Consider the following 19,648-nt stretch of genomic DNA (forward strand, 5'->3'; position numbering starts at 1 on the left):
TACCTGAGAGAACCACATTATAGTGTCACTGTACAATACATGTATTGAAGTGCTTTGAAACCAAAGAGCAGACCTTTGCCTGTTTCTGGATTGTCCATTATGCAGTACCGAATCCTCGTTTACACATTTAGGGATGGATATAGTGTGGTCAGTCAACCTCATCTATAACCTCCTTCTCAGGCAGATCAGAGCATACAGAGAGAGGCTCATACTGCAAGAATGCTATATGTTAGTGTGTGTGTGTGTGTGTGTGTGTGTGTGTGTGTGTGTGTGTGTGTGTGTGTGTGGGTGTGTGTTTGCCTTTGTGTATTATGAGGACATGTCACCTGAATACACGCAACACTGCGAGGACATTTTGAATTATGAGGACACAGCCCATGTCCTCATAATTCATTCAATGCAGAAGTGCTTCTAGGGCTGTAGAAGGCTTAAATCCAAAGTTTTAGCCAATGTCCTTGTAAACCATAATTACATGAATTTGTGTATTTTTGTGTATTTGATGACGCCCCCTGTAGGAAGGTCCTCGTAATGCACCACTTCATGAATTATTCACACCAGTGTATATTTCACAGCATTTGATTGGCTGACCGTCACCTGTCCCCACAATTACGCACATGTCCCCATAATTCCGTTTTTTCTCAAAATGCTGTGTATTGTGAATGTTTGTCTGTAGACGCAGAGCCTTTTTTTTTTTTGCAGCCAACAATTCCTAAGTAGATAAATTAAATAATGAAATACACTATGACATTTAATTATATATTTCAGCATTTAATTCTTGCAGTGGTTGTTTATTTGAAAATATACAATGGTTAACAGCTGTTTATCACATCACTTTGAACAGCTGGAGGCAGAGACAGAGAAACTGTCAGTGCCGTATATTGATTCATCATTTAACATCCCACCCTGCCTTTACAATGTAACATCTTTCTGTACACCAGTGGCCAAATGTTTTGAGAATGACATTGATTTTCTAAAAATCTCCAGTGCTGACTTATTATTATTGTTTTTTTATGATGGCAATTTGCATGTACTCCAGAATGTTATAGTGAATTGCAAAGTCCCTATTTGCCATGAAAATTAAAGTAATTTCCTTTAGTGACCTTACAAACTTTAAGTGAAGAAGGCTTCAGGGCACCCAAGAAAATCCAGCAAATGCCAGGACTATCTCCCAAAGTTGATTCAGCTGCGGGATAAGGACATCACCACCAGTGTAGAGCTTGCTCAGGAATGGCAGTAAGCAGGTATGAGTGCATCTACACCCATGGTGAGGGAGTAAGACTTTTGGAGGATGGCCTGGTGTGACCAGTGAAAAGGGGATTCCATAAATACAGACCAAAATAAGAAAAAAAGAGTTGAAGTTATTTTCTCTGATTAACCCCCTTTCCAAATGTTTGGGGCATCCGGAAAAATGCTTGTCTGGAGAAGAAAAGGTGAGCGCTACCATCAGTCCTGCTTCATGCCAAAAGGAAAGCATCATGTGACCATTCATTTGCAGGGTTGCTTCTCAGCCAAGGAATTGGGCTCGCTCACAATTTTGCCAAAAAACACATGCATCCATTACTAAAGTATAGTACTAAAACATCCTCGGACAGCAACTGTATGACAGCAGCAAGGTTATTTTATTTACTAAAGCAAAAAAACATTTTCGTTAATGAAAAAAAAAACCTTTTTAAAAAAGTGAAACTGAAATCACATTTTATGATTACAAAATGATCTATAATTCTAGCAATAATATCCTTTGTTTTCGTCTGTGGTAATTCATTTAATATATGAGCCTTTGGGGTTCATTTTAAATGTGATCTATTTTTTTTATTGACACTGTAAATCATAGAACAATAGCCACTCTTATCAACAAAGTTCATAATCCAACGACTGAACCAATTTGTTGATTTGAACGAGATTTATTATATTGCCCTGAGTACGGAAGTGACGTCATCTAGCAGCCCCGATAGAGAACCGCCCCCGGCTCTATTTACTTCACGAGATGTGATGGCGTGTAGCTGTGCTAATGAGGTAGGTTTGAAGCTCGAATTTTTCCTGTTGTTGTTGGTCGCTTGTGTACATTGCTCCCTCTTTCGCGAAAATGATTTATAATGCAAGTCCAGTGTAAGTGCAGCTAAGCTTACGTTAGCATACCTAACCATCTGTTGATTATGATGGATGCAGCTAATTATTTAGAATTGCTACGCTTCTGTTAGCGACGGTTAGCATAGCAGAGCTAACCGTCTGTTGAGTAAGATGAATGCTAATTGCAATTTTTAAGAGGAAAGCAATAACAGGCTGGTTTTTGATGTGAAAATATACAATGGCTTAGTATTACCAGTACAGTATAAATGAAGTATTGGTAAATTGCTGCATTTGTGTTTACTTAAATTTGTTCTTTCAATAGAAATATTTCAGTAAAGTCTGTTAGTGTTCATTACATTTAATTTATGCAAATATTTAGCAGAGCTGTGCTATCCACTGTATTTTATTTTCGTTGGCACATTTACTGCACACTGCACAGGCTATTATGGTACACTGAAAGTCAACTTCAAGACATCTGCACCAAGTTACCTATCAAACTGATTGAAACTCATTTTTTTCTATAGCTTTAGATCATTATCTTCAGTGAGACATGTCAGTCATGAGGCCACAGAGGGCAAAAGTTAAACCCAAAGAAGAGGTAGCATACTTTTCATCCTTAGGTAAAGACAAGAATGGCTTCACCATAAAATATATTAATTAATTCAAAGGTGAGTATTGGTAAAATATTCTTTAGTATGGGTCTAGTTTTCATTATTGTTATAATGAAATATTTCTGTTGTATCCTTTTTTCTTTGTAAGGTCGAGGAGTGTTCAGTTCCTGCTCCTTTCAGAAGAGAGACTTTCCTACTGAATATCGAGGAGAAGTTCTAAGCAAACAGGAACGTGAAAACAGGCTGAGAGTGTATCATGATGCCCGGAAGGTTTTCATGTTTGAATTTCGCTACAATGGAAAAACACTATGGTATGTTTATATGGTGTGTTGTCACACTTAATTTTGTTTTTTGGGGGGGATATCGTGCAAGGTTTGACAAAACATAAAAGATTAATTAAAACTCAAAAGCAAAAGTACATTCTTTTCTCAATATAATTTTTTTATTTCATTTTTTACAATATTGTGACTTGTTTTTTTATTTTACTTTTACAGTTATCGTGAGTATCGCTAACCTCACAATATCATGTTAATTATCATATCGTGATTTCTTATGACATTTGGATATTGTGTCATACATGTGACATACTAGAATTACTGGTCGCACATTCATGATTACATGAAATTATATTATAGCAGTCTAGTCTTAGTAAGAATTTAATTGTATTGGTATTTTTGTCTATTCATCTGCCCCAGGTTTCCACTGAAGCACAACCTGATGAAGACACAGCTATCAGACTGCGCCAAAGTTGACCAGGTGACTAGATTTCTTTTTGAATGTTGTTGAAATCAGTTTTCCGAAGCAAGACATTAGTGGAGGGTGGAGATACTAGGGCTGCACAATATGTGGAAAATATCTTGCCGCACGAATGACTCATGCAATATGTGTATTGCAAAGACGTGCAACAAATGAATATTGGATTAATTGTATACTTTAGTCTGAGGCTAAGCGATATGGCCAAAAAATAAAATAAAAAGTATTTTAAACCAACCATCCAGCATTCTGCCACCACTTGTGCAAAATTACAACTCACAATAACATCTGGATGTAACAGAACATAACAACAGCTTTTAATAATCCAGAAGACAAAATACATTTCACGATTTAGCAAATTTTCAACGATTCAATTTAAATTTAATTTATTCAATTAATTTGATTTATTGCCAGGCCCTACTTGAGTCTGAATTTGACCAATCAGAGACAACATTAATTGCGCATCGCCATACAAGAGAATTGTATCGAGGAGCATTACTAACAAAAAATAACTTATTTGGATAAGACTAGATCACAATGAGCATGATTATTTTTCTGCACGTACGTGTATTTCTTTAATTAGATTATATAGATATATATATTAGGTCCATGTTCAATGTCAAAATAATCTCCATCACTGTATAAAACACCCATGTCGCATGTTTTGTCAATACTGTGCAGACCTCACAGGTGCATAGTCTTCACAATGTCGTAGTTGTGAATAACTGACACTCTGAGGACAGTGTATTTACACACTGCGAATGTAAAATAAGTTTTCAGGGGTTTGGAGTTACACATACAGTCCTCATAATTCATACTCTGGTATGGACACTCTGAGGACTGTGTATTTTCTATTAATTGTTTCATTGTGAAAAATAGACGTCACCAATTTACACAAACCACTAGTGCTGACGGATTATTTATTTTTCAAATAGCAAATAAAATGTATTTGCATTCACAATACTTTAACCTATTCATTGTTCTTTATGTACTGTAACTGTGTAAATGCACAGGTACAGTCGTGTTACTAAGAATTTAATTTTATATGTATTTTTCTCTTCATGTGTACCAGGTTTCAAATGAAGCACAACCTGAAGACATAGCTAAAGATGTAGCTGTCACAGACCAAGTTGACCAGGTGACTAGATTTGTTTTTGAATGTTGATGTTGAAATACATTTTTCAGAAGCAAGACGTAGCACAATATATAAAAAAATATTTTGTCGCACGAATGGCTCATGCATATACTGTATGTATGTATACAGTATATGTGTATTGCAAAGACATGCAACAAATGAATATTGGATTGTATACTTTAGTCTGACTTTGACCAATCAGAGACTACCTTAATTGCGCATCGCCATACAAGAGAACCGTATTGAGGGGCATTACTAACAAAAAATAACTTATTTGTATAAGACTAGATCACAATAAGCATGCTTATTTTTCCGCATTAACGTGTATTTCTTTCTTTGGATTATAAAGATTTCTCTATTTCTCTATCTTTATCTCTATATCTATCTATCTATATCTATATATCTGTCTCTCTATGTCTCTCTCTCTCTATATACAGTATATATATATCTATACATCTATATCTGTATGCATGTGTGTGTGTGTATGTGTATATATATATATATATGTATATATATATACATACATATATATATATATATATATATATGTGTGTATATATATATACATACATATATGTATGTATATATACATACATATATATATAGATATATACTGTATATATAGAGTGTGTATGTATACAGTATATGTATAGATCTTTTTTTTAGGTCCGTGTTAAATGTTTAATCTCCATCACTGTATAAAACACCCATGTCGCATGTTTTGTCAATACTGTGTAACCCTTGCAGATACATAGTCCTCACAATGTCGTAGTTGTGAATAACTGACACTCTGAGGACAGTGTATTTACACACTGCGAATGTAAAATAAGTTTTCAGGGGTTTGGAGTTACACATACAGTCCTCATAATTCATACTCTGGTATGGACACTCTGAGGACTGTGTGTTTTCTATTAATTGTTTCATTGTGAAAAATAGACGTCACCAATTTACACAAACCACTAGTGCTGACGGATTATTTATTTTTCAAATAGCAAATAAAATGTGTTTGCATTCACAATACTTTAACCTATTCATTGTTCTTTATGTACTGTAACTGTGTAAATGCACAGGTGGTCGTGTTACTAAGAATTGAATTTTATATGTATTTTTCTCTTCATGTGTACCAGGTTTCAACTGAAGCACAACCTGAAGACATAGCTGAAGACGTAGCTGTCACAGACCAAGTTGACCAGGTGACGAGATTTCTTTTTGAATGTTGATGTTGAAATCCATTTTTCAGAAGCAAGATGTTGCACAATTTATAAAAAAAAATATCTTGTCGCACGAATGGCTCATGCAATATGTGTATTGCAAAGACATGCAACAAATGAATATTGGATTGTATACTTTAGTCTGATTTTGACCAATCAGAGACTACCTTAATTGCGCATCGCCATACAAGAGAATTGTATTGAGGAGCATTACTAACAAAATATAACATTTGGATAAGACTAGATCACAATGAGCATGCTTATTTTTCCGCATTAACGTGCATTTCTTTCTTTGGATTATAAAGATCTCTCTATCTCTATCTTTATCTCTATATCTATCTATCTATATCTATATATCTGTCTCTCTATGTCTCTCTCTCTCTATATACAGTATATATATCTATACATCTATATCTGTATGCATGTGTGTGTGTATGTATGTATGTGTATATATATATATATAGATATATAGATATATATATATATACTGTATATATAGAGTATGTATGTATGTATATATGTATATGTATGTATGTGTATATATACAGTATATGTATAGATCTTTTTTTTAGGTCCGTGTTAAATGTTTAATCTCCATCACTGTATAAAACACCCATGTCGCATGTTTTGTCAATACTGTGCAGACCTCACAGGTGCATAGTCTTCACAATGTCGTAGTTGTGAATAACTGACACTCTGAGGACAGTGTATTTACACACTGCGAATGTAAAATAAGTTTTCAGGGGTTTGGAGTTACACATACAGTCCTCATAATTCATACTCTGGTATGGACACTCTGAGGACTGTGTATTTTCTATTGATTGTTTCATTGTGAAAAATAGACGTCACCAATTTACACAAACCACTAGTGCTGACGGATTATTTATTTTTGAAAGGGCAAATAAAATGTGTTTGCATTCACAATACTTTAACCTATTCATTGTTCTTTATGTACTGTAACTGTGTAAATGCACAGGTACAGTCGTGTTACTAAGAATTTAATTTCATATGTATTTTTCTCTTCATGTGTACCAGGTTTCAACTGAAGCACAACCTGAAGACATAGCTAAAGACATAGCTGTCACAGACCAAGTTGACCAGGTGACAAGATTTCTTTTTGAATGTTGATGTTGAAATACATTTTTCAGAAGCAAGACGTTGCACAATTTATAAAAAAAAAAAAGATCTTGTCGCACGAATGGCTCATGCAATAGGTGAATTGCAAAGACATGCAACAAATGAATATTGGATTGTATATTTTAGTCTGATTTTGACCAATCAGAGACTACCTTAATTGCACATCACCATACGAGAACCGTATCGAGGGGCATTACTAACAAAAAATAACTTAATTGGATAAGATTAGATCACAATGAGCATGCTTATTTTTCCGCATTAACGTGTATTTTTTTTTCATTGGATTATAAAAATATATAGATATAGATAGATCTTTTTTTTTAGGTCCATGTCGAAATAATCTCCATCACTGTATAAAACACCCATGTCGCATGTTTTGTCAATACTGTGCAGCCATCACAGGTGCATAGTCCTCACAATGTCGTAGTTGTGAATAACTGACACTCTGAGGACAGTGTATTTACACACTGCGAATGTAAAATAAGTTTTCAGGGCTTGGAGTTACACATACAGTCCTCATAATTCATACTCTGGTCAGGTATGGACACTCTGAGGACTGTGTATTTTCTATTAATTGTTTCATTGTGAAAAATAGACATCACCAATTTACACTAACCATTAGTGCTGACGGATTATTTATTTTTGAAATGGCAAATAAAATGTGTTTGCATTCACAATACTTTAACCTATTCATTGTTCTGTATGTACTGTAACTGTGTAAATGCACAGGTACAGACTTGTGTGTTACTAAGAATTGAATTTTATATGTATTTTTCTCTTCATGTGTACCAGGTTTCAACTGAAGCACAACCTGAAGACATAACTGAAGACGTAGCTGTCACAGACCAAGTTGACCAGGTGACGAGATTTATTTTTGAATGTTGACGTTGAAATACATTTTTCAGAAGCAAGACGTTGGCACAATATATAAAAAAATATCTTGTCGCACGAATGGCTCATGCAATATGTGTATTGCAAAGACAAGCAACAAATGAATATTGGATTGTATACTTTAGTCTGACTTTGACCAATCAGAGACTACCTTAATTGCGCATCGCCATACGAGAAACGTATCGAGGGGCATTACTAACAAAAAATAACTTAATTGGATAAGATTAGATCACAATGAGCATGTTTATTTTTCCGGATTATCGTGTATTTTTTTTCATTGGATTATAAAAATATATAGCTATAGATAGATCCTTTTTTTTTAGGTCCATGTTCAATGTCGAAATAATCTCCATTACTGTATAAAACACCCATGTCGCATGTTTTGTCAATACTGTGCAGCCCTCACAGATACTTAGTCCTCACAATGTTATAGTTGTGAATAACTGACACTGAGGACAGTGTATTCATACACCGTGACTGTAAAATAAGTTTTGAGGGCTTGGAGTTATTATACAATTCATACTCTGGTCAGGTATGGATTCTCTGAGGACTGTGTATTTTCTTGTTTTTGTTTCATTGTGAAAAATAGACGTCACCAATTTACACAAACCTGTAGTGCAGAAGGATTTATTTATTTATTTTTGTAATGGCAAATAAAATGAGTTTGCATTTACAATACTTTAACCTATTAATTGTTCTTTATGTACTGTAACTGTGTAAATGCACAGGTACAGTCGTGTTACTAAGAATTGAATTTTATATGTATTTTTCTCTTCATGTGTACCAGGTTTCAACTGAAGCACAACCTGAAGACATAGCTGAAGACGTAGCTGTCACAGACCAAGTTGACCAGGTGACGAGATTTCTTTTTGAATATTGATGTTGAAATCAGTTTTCAGAAGCAAGACGTTAGGAGTGAAGAGTGTAGAGTAGATGCTAGGGCTGAACTATATAACTAACAAATATAATCACAACAATTTTTTATGCAATGTGTATTGCCAAGACGTTCAAAATATTGTATCCAACAATAAGCTTGTATGGGACTAAAATTCCTACAAGTCAACATTAAAAATTGGTAAATGGTAAATTGGTGGTAAATGGTAAATTAACTTTAGCACATTAGCCCATCAATGGCGGGAGCTACTTCTGCCGCGAGCGCTCGACACTTTTCTCAAGCTTCTACTTCGAGTGTAACATCACTAAGTAACAGCGAAGTAAAGCTAGTAAATATTTATGACCACCCGCCAAAATGAATTTTAACCCGCATCTGGCAGGTTAATTTTAGAGCCACTGTATATATGCATAAGTATGTGTGCATCTACTGTATATATGGATATCATTGCTGTCCTGTGAAAAACACGTTTCCATTTTTAGGTCGCGGGCTGCTCTCCGGTAGCTCCTATGGTGGAAGTGTTTTTCACAGAACAGCGACAATATGTGTATGTATGTATGTATGTAATAATTGTTTTCGTTTAAAAAATTAGGTTGCTGATGTATCCAGTTCAAGTGAGGATTCGTTAGCAGAGGAATATGTTCCAGATTCTCACAGTACTTCGGACACTTCCTACATTGAACCTGTTTCAGAAATTCAGAAATCCGAAGGTATTTCAGGAATGAGCTATGAGAAAACTGCTCATCCTTTAAGATGAGAGGTAGTCATGTTTTAAAGAATAAAATGTTCAATGTTCACTGACTCTTTTGCATCTGGTTTCATGTCGAGCTTATCCATTACAAAGCTGTGTTTGACCTAGATAACCTGTTCACATAAGAAGCAGTTTTATTAACATACCAGTTTCAGTCTGTCCTAAAATTGTAAGTTGTAACATGAGCACCATGTTAAAACTTACAATTTTAGGACAGATCAGGTATGACTTTGCATTTCACAGTATTGTTATGTACAACAATGTGTCCTTATATCAGGTAAGTCATTACACATCAATGCCATTTTAGTTTGTGTAAAGTCAGAATGCCAGAACTTTCAAATCACTTCAGTGACATGGTTGCTGTGTGTTGTGTAAACTTTGTCCTTGTAATGTGAGTTGGTCCTCATAATTACCATTTTTGCAATGGGCGTGGCTTATTTAGGTCATTATCTATGTCCTCACAATTACGGATTTTTTCAGGTTTTTCTTTTTTTCGTGTGTTGAGTTTTTTCAAGTTTTGAAGTGAAATTTTCCTGGACAACCCCAAAAAAAATTTTTGGGTGCAAGTCCCATCTCTCTGGCATTAGCAGAAAGGGGTGTCCCTGTAATACACAATTAAACCGGTTTGGAAAAAATGTCCTCATAATACACAGAGGCAAGTAGGTGTGTGTGTGTGCGTGTGTGTGTGTATGTGTGTGTGTGTGTGTGTGTGTGTGTGTGCGCGTGCGTGCACGTTTACATAAAACAGCAGCAGGGTGCTGAGCAGGAAAATATTTTTAAACAGTAGAGAGCCAAGAAAATAGAATGCAAATTTAAAAAAAAAAAATTGAAGAGCTAGGTTTTTTGTTTCTTTTTTTGTTTCTAGAAAATGTTGGCATCAGAGTGAAGGTAACCAACAAGGTAAGTGCCTCTTCAAAAGAAATGTGAAGGTGAATTTTGTAGTGGTAGTATACTCTCTTTTTTCTCCTGAGGGTGTTTTTGGATGCCTTTCTCATCACTCTGGGCAGGACCTATTTGCCCCCCCCCCCTCCCCCCTCCCCTTTCCCTGCCTCATTTCTGTGCAGTAACTGGAGCCACGCGTTGACTTCAGGTTGAGAAGTGAGTGAGGGAAAGAGAAGCAGAGATAAGGACAGAAGAGACTCGCAGGCACCTCACATGTTGGAAATTGGAGTCAGTGTGCATGCAGCCCACAGAGTTGAGGTGAGGGGTGAATATCTTCACACTTTATCAGCTTTCCTTGTGCATGACACTGTGCATTTGTGTGTTTGTACGCAAACAAATCTTTTGCTGAAAGTCCAGCAAAGATGATGTCCCTCATGCTGCATTGACAAGCTAATGCAGTCCAAGCAGCGCGCCCCTCGTACCCCCAGTGAAGTCATGTGTGTACACCATCTTCATGTCAGTGATCGGACTTTGGCGCACATGTGAAAGTTTACCTTTTCAATGTCACACGTGGGTGTGGGTGTGAATCACCCTGTGAAGTGGAGAATAAGACTCATTGTTGGAGACTGCAGACACCGTGCACCAATATTTATCTGCATGTGCATGTTGAGTCTCAGTGATTCATGCTTTGATTCAGCGTCTGCGATATTTGTAGAAAACAAGGTTTTGTTTCAGCTGTGGTCTGCAGTGGACACCAAATGAGGGGCAGACCTCGGAGAATCAAGACCTCATCTGGCCGCAATATGGACTGCCTGCACATTTTGCTGTCACGTTAAAATGTTGGATTCTTTTAGTCCCAGATTTATGTTTGCAGCAGACTTCAGATGCCGTAAACGCGATGAGAAGCGGTAAACAGATGGAGTCAGTTGCTCAAAGGGAAAAATGCATCAACTCGTACCTGACGGAGGTGTGCGATAAAACGGTGCCTCTATTCTGTTAAGATAAATCTGCCATCCAATTGCACTGCGGGGAAGATTTCCATGTGCATGTGGTTATTTACCTTTGGTCACAGCCCTTTCAGAGCTTGCAGGGTGCTGTTGTGGGTTGTCAGGGTGTGGCGAAGGTATAGAGCAGACAGACCAGCACACCTGATGTCGGGTGAAACCTGCTCAGTCATGCCAGTCTGCCTCCATGTGCCTGCCTAGCCACCACACTTGTTTTAAAAGGTGGAAAATATTCCTCAGCTTTGCCAGGGGTGGCATTCCCCATGTGAGTGTAACGTTGTTATTTGTATCATTATACACACACACAGCTGGATGCCGTGTGTTTGTGTCTGAGTCGACCAGATAGTTTCTCAACATTTAGAGTGGTGCAACAGCCATTAACTTGAAAAGTGAAGAATAACATTTTACTCAATTTGACAGCAATTCGGTCAGCACTCAAACTTTACACTCGTTACAAGCAAGGATCTCGTTTCAAATGTTTATTTGGTGAATTTATTGATTTATGAGACCTGTCCACAGTGAGGTCAGCAGTACAACAAGATGCAAGTGACAAACGCTGTACAACAGGGGTCACAAACTCTACTTATGTGGTGGCATCTGGAGATAAAAGTCTGGGAGTGTCTGGGCCACATCAAGTATTCCACACAAAAAAAGAGTTCAAGTATTCAAAAGAATTCAGTTGGTCCACTTTATTAATAACAGTACAGAGCAGTAATAGTTTTTCAGAACGTGAACTGAACAAGACTGGTGACCCGGTCCTCTTTCTCATCTCCCTCAGCTTGTCTTGTTAAGTAAAGACATCTGACTTTTTAAGCACCACACCTCTGTGAATTCATGTCGGGGAGCACCTGTGCTCAACAAAAATCATTCTGTCGCCTGTTTTGCTTGAAATGACCCGTTTTTGTTGCCAACTTGAGATTGGGTGACAGGATATCTTTGCCCTATTCTTGCCATCACTTAACTCATTTGCTGACAAAAAAGTATAAATATGTTCTATTTTAAATGTTTTAAGTGTCCCAAAGACGTATTTATACATGTTTTTATGTTTGTTTTTTTATGCTAGAGCATACAGAAGGCTTTGATGCAGGCTCTCAACTGCAGAGAACGGTTGAATTTTTTTTTATTACACAAACGACCAGCAGGTGTCAGCAGAGCAAAAAAAGATCAACAAGGGCCTTGATGAAAAAAGCTAATTTACCCACAAATAGATTTGTAAATAATGATTAAACTTAGCTATATTCTAATGCTATTTGCTGCAAAACGGAAACAGATGATTTTTTTTTCCTGTTGAAAGAGAGAAAGACTTGAATCATTCTGTTGGTAGGTTCCATGTTTCAGTAAAAACGGCTGGGAGTGAATAAGTTAAGAATTATGTTTTGCAGAAAGGTGTCATGAGTCAGAAATATGGGAATCCGTAAGAGATTAAAAAATAAAATAAAATAAAATAAAAACAGCAATGACAACAACAACAAAGGTGGGGGACCGCACTAACAAAAAATTTTATGTCAAGTACCGGGCCATAAAATATCATCCTACGGGCCTTAAATGGCCCCTGGACCACTGGTTTGAGACCCTTACTGTACAACAATACAATTGGCTGGTGACATTAGACAGAAATTATTGTTTGCTGAAAATGCTGGAAAAGTCTGAAAGTGTTGCCATGGAAAGCCAAGGGAGTAAAATGTCTGGCTATAGGTAAAATGGTTTGAGCAGATGGAGAGACGAGGGTGTGACAGAAAATACGTTGAAGAGTGGTAAGAGGGAGCGGATGACGTCTGTCTACTCAGTAAATGCTGCTGGAATGACAACTTTTTACCTCATGTTAAACACTCCTCTTCCTGCTCCTCCCTCCTTTTTGGACGCTGTCGTCCAGTTTTATTTGTCATTTACGACCTCTTCTGTTGAAGCAACCTTTTGTGTGGATGCTGAAATGAGAGGTGGAATAATATAAAGTTTTTTTTAAACTACTTTCATTCCAACACTCATTTGAAATTCCTTTAATTCATATATACTGTATGGATATTCACCCGCAATATTTAGAGTTCACTACAACATTCTAATTAGAACATTTGCTGAAAGTCAGAGTCCGGAAAATGTTGATGTTCCCAATTTAATTTTGGATCAGCACAAAGCGAACGTTTGCAAATGTTGCACTGACTGTAGTGAGGAAGTCTCAGTGAAGACGACGTCAGGGGTGCAGAGGTTAGATAAACAGCAGACTTTGCCATGGGAGACCGCTGTTCAGTTCCTGTGTCCAACTGTGAGTCCCATATGAACAATTCAACTCAAAGTAGTGCATGTAGTCCATGCAGAATATAAGGAAGTATAAGCAATGAAATATTGTTTTTGTTTTACACACTGTTTATGGGTGTGCAAACGTAACAACTTGCAAGACCAGCAGAGAACCACTTTTGTCAAAGCAGCTGAAGGAAGTTTGCTGATGCTTGGTGGCAGTTTGCAGGTTGACTTTTGGCATCTCACGCTCAGATTGCGCTTCCGCCCCACTTTCCTATCAGATTGTCAAGTTTAGTGGACCGCAAACAGTGCAAGTTGAAAACAGTTTGCAGTTGAGCTCATAGCCCAATAACACAGCTGGAGTGTTGCCAAATTTTCTGTAAACAGCAGATTTGATCAACCTTTAATCACTTTTTGACATTATTCTTCTCTATGTTATTATTATTCTACAAAGCTGTGTGTGTTTTTTGCTTTTGACTATTGTTTGTGTTATGTGTACATTTTACCCCTTCTTGTTTTTTTGCAAAACAGTTTTTTTCCCCCCCTGTAGTTTACAGGTGAAAATTTCCACAATACGCCAAGTTTGATCCTTAGTTAATCGTTATATACAATCATTACAGCTGCTATAAGTCAACTAATTAAGTGCCTAATGTCCAGGTGAACACGGTGCTCGCTGTCAGGAGAATATATACACATTTAAGCTATACTAGTAATGTGTATGTGTAATTAAGACTTAAATGAAAATATAGAACAGTGTTATGACAGGGCTGTGTATTTAGACACTTGAGATTTTAAGCAACAGCCTGTAGAATTTTCTCAGGCACACGAGGAGAGAAGCAGGGGTGGAGGGCGCGTTGAGATAGTTTGTTCCTAACAATTATCAAGACTTTGAACTCTGGTGTAAGAACGATAACTGAGTTAATGAAGCAGAATTCCTGCCCGAAGCTTTGTAGTGTTTATTATTGTTGATTGTTCAAATATACAATGTGAACGCAGTTTGGTGTGGTCTACGGGCTGCGCTGCAGCCTATCCGCCACCTCTCCTGATTTTCGATGCTGTCATTTTGAAATCATGAAGTCTTCCCAGCTGGGACGGAGGGCAGCATGCCAGACTGGGATCGGTCCAGCGTAACCAGACACCAAAGTGGAGACAGTCTTTTCCTGGGAATACAATCGAGAACTTAACTAAAACTAATATATTATCACAAAAATCATGTTTGAAATTGTTGACAGGGTGGCCAGTTACTTAAGTTAAGTTTTATGTTGATTATTGGAAGATAATGCAAAAAGGCAAATCTGGTGAAAATATGTTGTGCCTGCTATTTTGCTATGTTATTTAGTCAATGGAAGTTAACAGTCCATCCATCCAATTTCAATAGAGCTTTTCATCGTTGAGATCGCGGGTGAGCTCGAGTCTATCCCAGCTGATTTTGAGCGAGAGGCGGGGCACATCCTTGACTGCCGATCACAATGGCAGATCTACACAAACAATCATTCACTTCTTTTCACAATTTGAAGTCTTCAATGAAGCCAACATGCATGACTCTGGAATGTGGGAGGAATGGTCGGCGTTGAGAGTTCAACCCCAAAACACAATGCTGCAGGAGATAACTGCAATCTCTGTTGCCTTTTTATGCTCAGGGACCTTTTTAACTAATACATTACCAGACAGATTAAAAAGACAGCCATTAATAATACAAGTACACATTTCAACTAATTTTCAATGAAATGGTGAGTGAGATCAAACGTTAGCCTCCCCCGTGACTAATGGGACGGCAGTTTTCCTCCCGTGTGCATGTGTAAATGTGTGGGTGTTTACATGTTTGGATTTGCGTTCGCAAAGCTCCGTCTGTGTGTCTGTGTATCAGTGCGTGCAGGAAAGTCTTTGACACGAGAAGTGGTCGTTGCTTTGCGGTCGCGTGGACTAGATGAACTCACAAGTCGCGCGCACACGCACACGCAGACTTCCCTCACAACACCTAGAGGTGACTCCCTGTGGCAGTGTGCCCAGTGTGTCGCTAAAACCACAGAGCGGCACATTCCCAGACTCTGAGAGTGAGACGAGATGAGCAAAGTGGAACAGACACATCAGTCCAAGGTGGTTCCGTGTCTGATTGTATTTGTGTGTTTATCTGCATTTGCACACAAGCTTGGTGGGAGAAAGCAAGTTGGGGCGGGGGGTGATGACTTTCAGCTGTGGCTGCTTTTTATTAGATGTGTGAGTGTTCGCTGGTGAGCTCCCACGGGTTACCATTTTACGGCTGTGTAAATGACTGTATGTGCCACATGGCCATTTCAGCCAGTGCATAATTTTGATGTCTTTTTTTGATTGGCAGACAAGTCGTACATGGCTCAAGGCTAGCACATTTGCCATGACAATATGCCATTCCAATTGACAGGCTTGAATCCACAATGGTATTTGTTTTAATTTCCTCTATTTTACACACTAGACAGACCTTTGGGCTCTGGCAACAGAATGAGGGTTAGAGGAAGTTAAGAGGGAAGTTGGAAAAGTCCAAAAGGTTTCCTTTTCTTCATCCTGCAACCTGCTGTTGATCAACGTGAGGCAAATGAGCTGATAGATGGCGTCAACAGAAACCAAAACACAATTGCTACTTTGTAATAATACACATTTAAAGTGAAAGTCAACCTTAAACATTTCTTGACAATAATATGTTATATGTGACCTCACTAGCTAAACGTGACATTCTAATTAATATAAAATTTTTGGTTTTTGTCCATCTCAGGAGGTGGCCATTTTGCCACTTGTTGTCTACTGAAGATGACATCAATGTTGCTCAGGGCTCAGGCCTGATCAACCAGAGCTCACCTGTTTTTTCTGAAGCTGCGCTGTGATTGGTTGTTACCTGAGACCTGACTAACATTGATGTCATCTTCAGTCGACAGCAAATGGCCGCTCCCTGAGATGGATGAAAGCGGCTGGATTTTGTTGCTTAACTCATATTCCACTTTTGCGATATCAACCAGAATGCCACATTTAGACTAGTGGGGCTGCATAAAACATATTATTGTTAAAAAAATTGATTTGACTTCCCCTTTAAAGCACTGCCAGTGGCATCTTTGCACAATGCAATTTGATGAAGCATGCCGAGAACGGGCTGAACATGCATTTAGGCTTTTGATGAGAATTGAAATTGTCTGGGACTTCCTCATCATCCAGAGTTATACAAAAGAATATTCACTTTGACTGTGGAGGCATTTTGGCACGTTTCAATGAACGCTTTGCCACTTTATTTCCATTGCAAAATTGCGACCGCAGCCTGCTTTGGAGTCTGCAGGAGGTGAGTTATGCTTTTCGCATACTGTGGATTTTGGGTGAAGTATCAATTTAGGTTCACCGTGGAAAAAGAATAACAGTCTGCAATCTATTGCTCATTGTTCGAATAAATGTGGATCTCGGCATGTGTGCGACAGTGCATACCACAATGTTTGCTCAGTGCTTTTAATTTAGATAGCAGTGGGGGTATACTGGAGATAAGTCTGGAGTTGATAACTGAGTCAGCAAATGCAGCCCCATATGTATATTGACGACCAGCAGCAAGTGGTTGAAGTCGAGTTTTGGAGAAAACGGTGCAGCGGATCGAGAGTGGGTGCGGTGTTTGACTAAGAAGTGATGAGCCAAGAGAGAATAGACGAGCAGGATGCCACCATCTGTTAGCCACATGCATCACCCCACAGCTGTCACATAAATCTCAGGCAGCTCAGCGAGGCTGCATTCCGCCAGGCAAAACATCCATTGGGTCTCTACCTCATCGGGCCCACACCACACATTCAATCCATGTAAAAATTAATTGAGCTAAAATTATACGCCTCAGATTCATAAAGACTGCTTGATTTATGACAAGTGTGAGGTTGAAGTGTAGACCATTTCGACGGTAGGGAATTGTGACATAGAAGAATGGAATTACCAAAGTGTCAGCATCTGAGGACTTGGTGCAAATGTTACATAATCACTGCTATTTCACTGGAGCTCTGTGAATTACTGCGCACAACTATTGGCAATAAATGATGTTGAAAAGTACTGCTGCTAGGCAACGAGTCCTGTTCTTCGAGTGTGGTCTTTTGGCTCTCCACTACATTAGGAACAGTCGATGTGAAAATAACCAACAGGGACACAAACAAATACACACTGCTTAAGGTCACTCGGGTCAAACTTGATCTCGAGGAGACAAATGGGACAAACGGATGCCCGTGGGTACACGTGTGGAATGTCAATTTGTTTGCTCTCCATTGCTGGTATGTGTCCCATTTGATGAGTGGGGCATTTGCCTTGCCATCAAATTACTTCATAGAAGTCAAGACTGGGCAAAATTCCGAATTGAATTGAGAATGACCCCTAATTTCCAATTCAATTGTTGAATTTGAATTGAGGTGGCAAATAGGAAGCAGAAGTGCAATTCAAATTTGAATTGCAGGAGTAGAATTACTTCATTGTTTTGAAAGCCTACACAGATCAAACTAATCATTAAAATGTAAAAATGTTGTACCTTGTCAACGACATCTAGAGTTGACTAATTGTCACTCGTGGATGGGGGAAGGAAGTGCGCACAGCGGTTGACGACATGCTGATGGCTATTCTTCAACTGGGGTTATATAGAAAAATGTGTGATTATTGTGCGACATTTGTCTCTGATAGGTATACAGATATTTTGGGATGATTTTACTGGAACTATATATCAATTGAAATCATCGCTGGTAGAGAAATCATATAATAACATAGCAGTCATGAATGAGTCATGACTAATTTGAAGTTCTCTTTCAAAGCTGCGCTTCATATGTTCGAGTACATTCAGGCGCTGCGGGTGACCAGATCATGGCTGTTGAGAAAGCCCAGTCATTACATCACATGCATCACAGTCACGCAGTGTGGCAGATGGATGGGGGGTGAATGTTTTCCAGGCAAAACATCAGAATGGGATTGAAACTAATGTAATGTTAAATTATTCTTACTGCACTGATCAGCAGAAATAACTTGAGAAAAGCGTGGAGCCACGGCTCTGGCTTATGTGGCAGGAACATTGGGACATTCTATGGTTACTTGAAAACCGGAAAGCATAAAATGATTGCAGTTGTCTGCTGTGCTGTACATCCATCATCAATCCGTCATTTAGCATGTTTCCCTCACATGACTCCGGCCAAAAAGCTGCTGCCGTGTCTCATCTGCATCACACAAAGAAAGACAATGTGAACATTTAACCACAGAGCTCATACTACTGGTACAATCTAAATGCCATGTTCCAGTGAGCGTTGTGGGGCTGACGGCTCTGGCGGCTGCATCAGCCTCATTGCATGACCGCTTGTGTACTTCTGTGTACACCGCAGCGCTTTGCCTCAGCTGGATGAACTGCAGCCGGTCAAATGCTCGGCCCACGGCTGCACGGCAGGGACAGCTGTGACTCTCAATCCCATCTTCTGTATTTGTTGCCAAGTCCCACTAATCGCAACTGGATCATTCGCTTTCCAATGAGATGCATCTTAAATTATAAACACATTGTACGGTGACTGAAAAAGAAACGTTTTGTTGAGTATGTTTGAGCCAAATCTGCACAAATGCTTGCATTTTTGGGGGTGTTTTGGGGGGGTTAAATAATATTACAAGTAGCGTCATTGCTTTCCCAGAGATTTATCTTATCATGGCCTCCTTAAAAAGCACGTGTCGTCTAACAAAGCATAAAAAGTGTGCATCTTTCGTCCTGTACTTTTCCTCTCCTTTTCTACATCTTCCTTTCATTTTCAGCCACATGTTTTGGGCATGAAAAAAATGCAAGACAAAGAAGAAAAAAAGAGAAGAACACAGTTCCAAAGGAATATGGCTTGTATTAATCTGGAAACATTCATTTTCATCTGAATGAAATTATTGGTTTGAACTCAGTATCCTGAGAGAGAAGGCAGTGCGTCACCAGCATCCCAGATGGGCAAGGAGTGGTCATTAGGTTTGTCACTGTTACCACTGTGAACACATCACGCCGAATTTGGTTGACATTTCTTGCACCTTTCTTCTTACATTACATCAAACAGTACACATTTGTTATTGATAGACCCTTAGTTTATACTTGAGC

General features: G+C 38.4%; 2 protein-coding genes across 3 annotated transcripts in view; both read left to right on the plus strand.

Moving 5' to 3' along the window:
- Positions 1 to 1,197: 1,197 nt before the first annotated feature.
- Positions 1,198 to 10,106, plus strand: LOC147175960 (uncharacterized). Of its 2 annotated transcripts, XM_086073973.1 has the most exons (7): positions 1,198 to 2,013; positions 2,592 to 2,735; positions 2,827 to 2,989; positions 3,374 to 3,434; positions 4,504 to 4,569; positions 8,593 to 8,658; positions 9,290 to 10,106. In XM_086073973.1, the coding sequence occupies exons 3-7, from the start codon at positions 2,955 to 2,957 to the stop codon at positions 9,452 to 9,454; spliced, it is 393 nt and encodes a 130-aa protein (XP_085930099.1). In that variant the 5' UTR covers positions 1,198 to 2,013; positions 2,592 to 2,735; positions 2,827 to 2,954; the 3' UTR covers positions 9,455 to 10,106. The 2 variants fall into 2 exon arrangements, with proteins under 2 accessions (XP_085930099.1, XP_085930098.1); XM_086073972.1 differs by having other exon boundaries at positions 1,215 to 2,735.
- Positions 10,107 to 10,564: 458 nt separating this feature from the next.
- The window catches only part of znf469 (zinc finger protein 469), a 67,645-nt gene continuing 58,561 nt past the window's right edge, over positions 10,565 to 19,648 (plus strand). The window contains exon 1 of the mRNA XM_086074544.1: positions 10,565 to 10,648. The gene's annotated coding sequence lies outside the window, so the exon portion shown is untranslated. The remainder of the gene's footprint in view (positions 10,649 to 19,648) is intronic.

The sequence above is a fragment of the Leptonotus elevatus genome, chromosome 4 (assembly GCF_054856555.1).
Source record: "Leptonotus elevatus isolate MCC_2025b chromosome 4, RoL_Lele_1.0, whole genome shotgun sequence".
Classification (NCBI taxonomy): domain Eukaryota; kingdom Metazoa; phylum Chordata; class Actinopteri; order Syngnathiformes; family Syngnathidae; genus Leptonotus; species Leptonotus elevatus.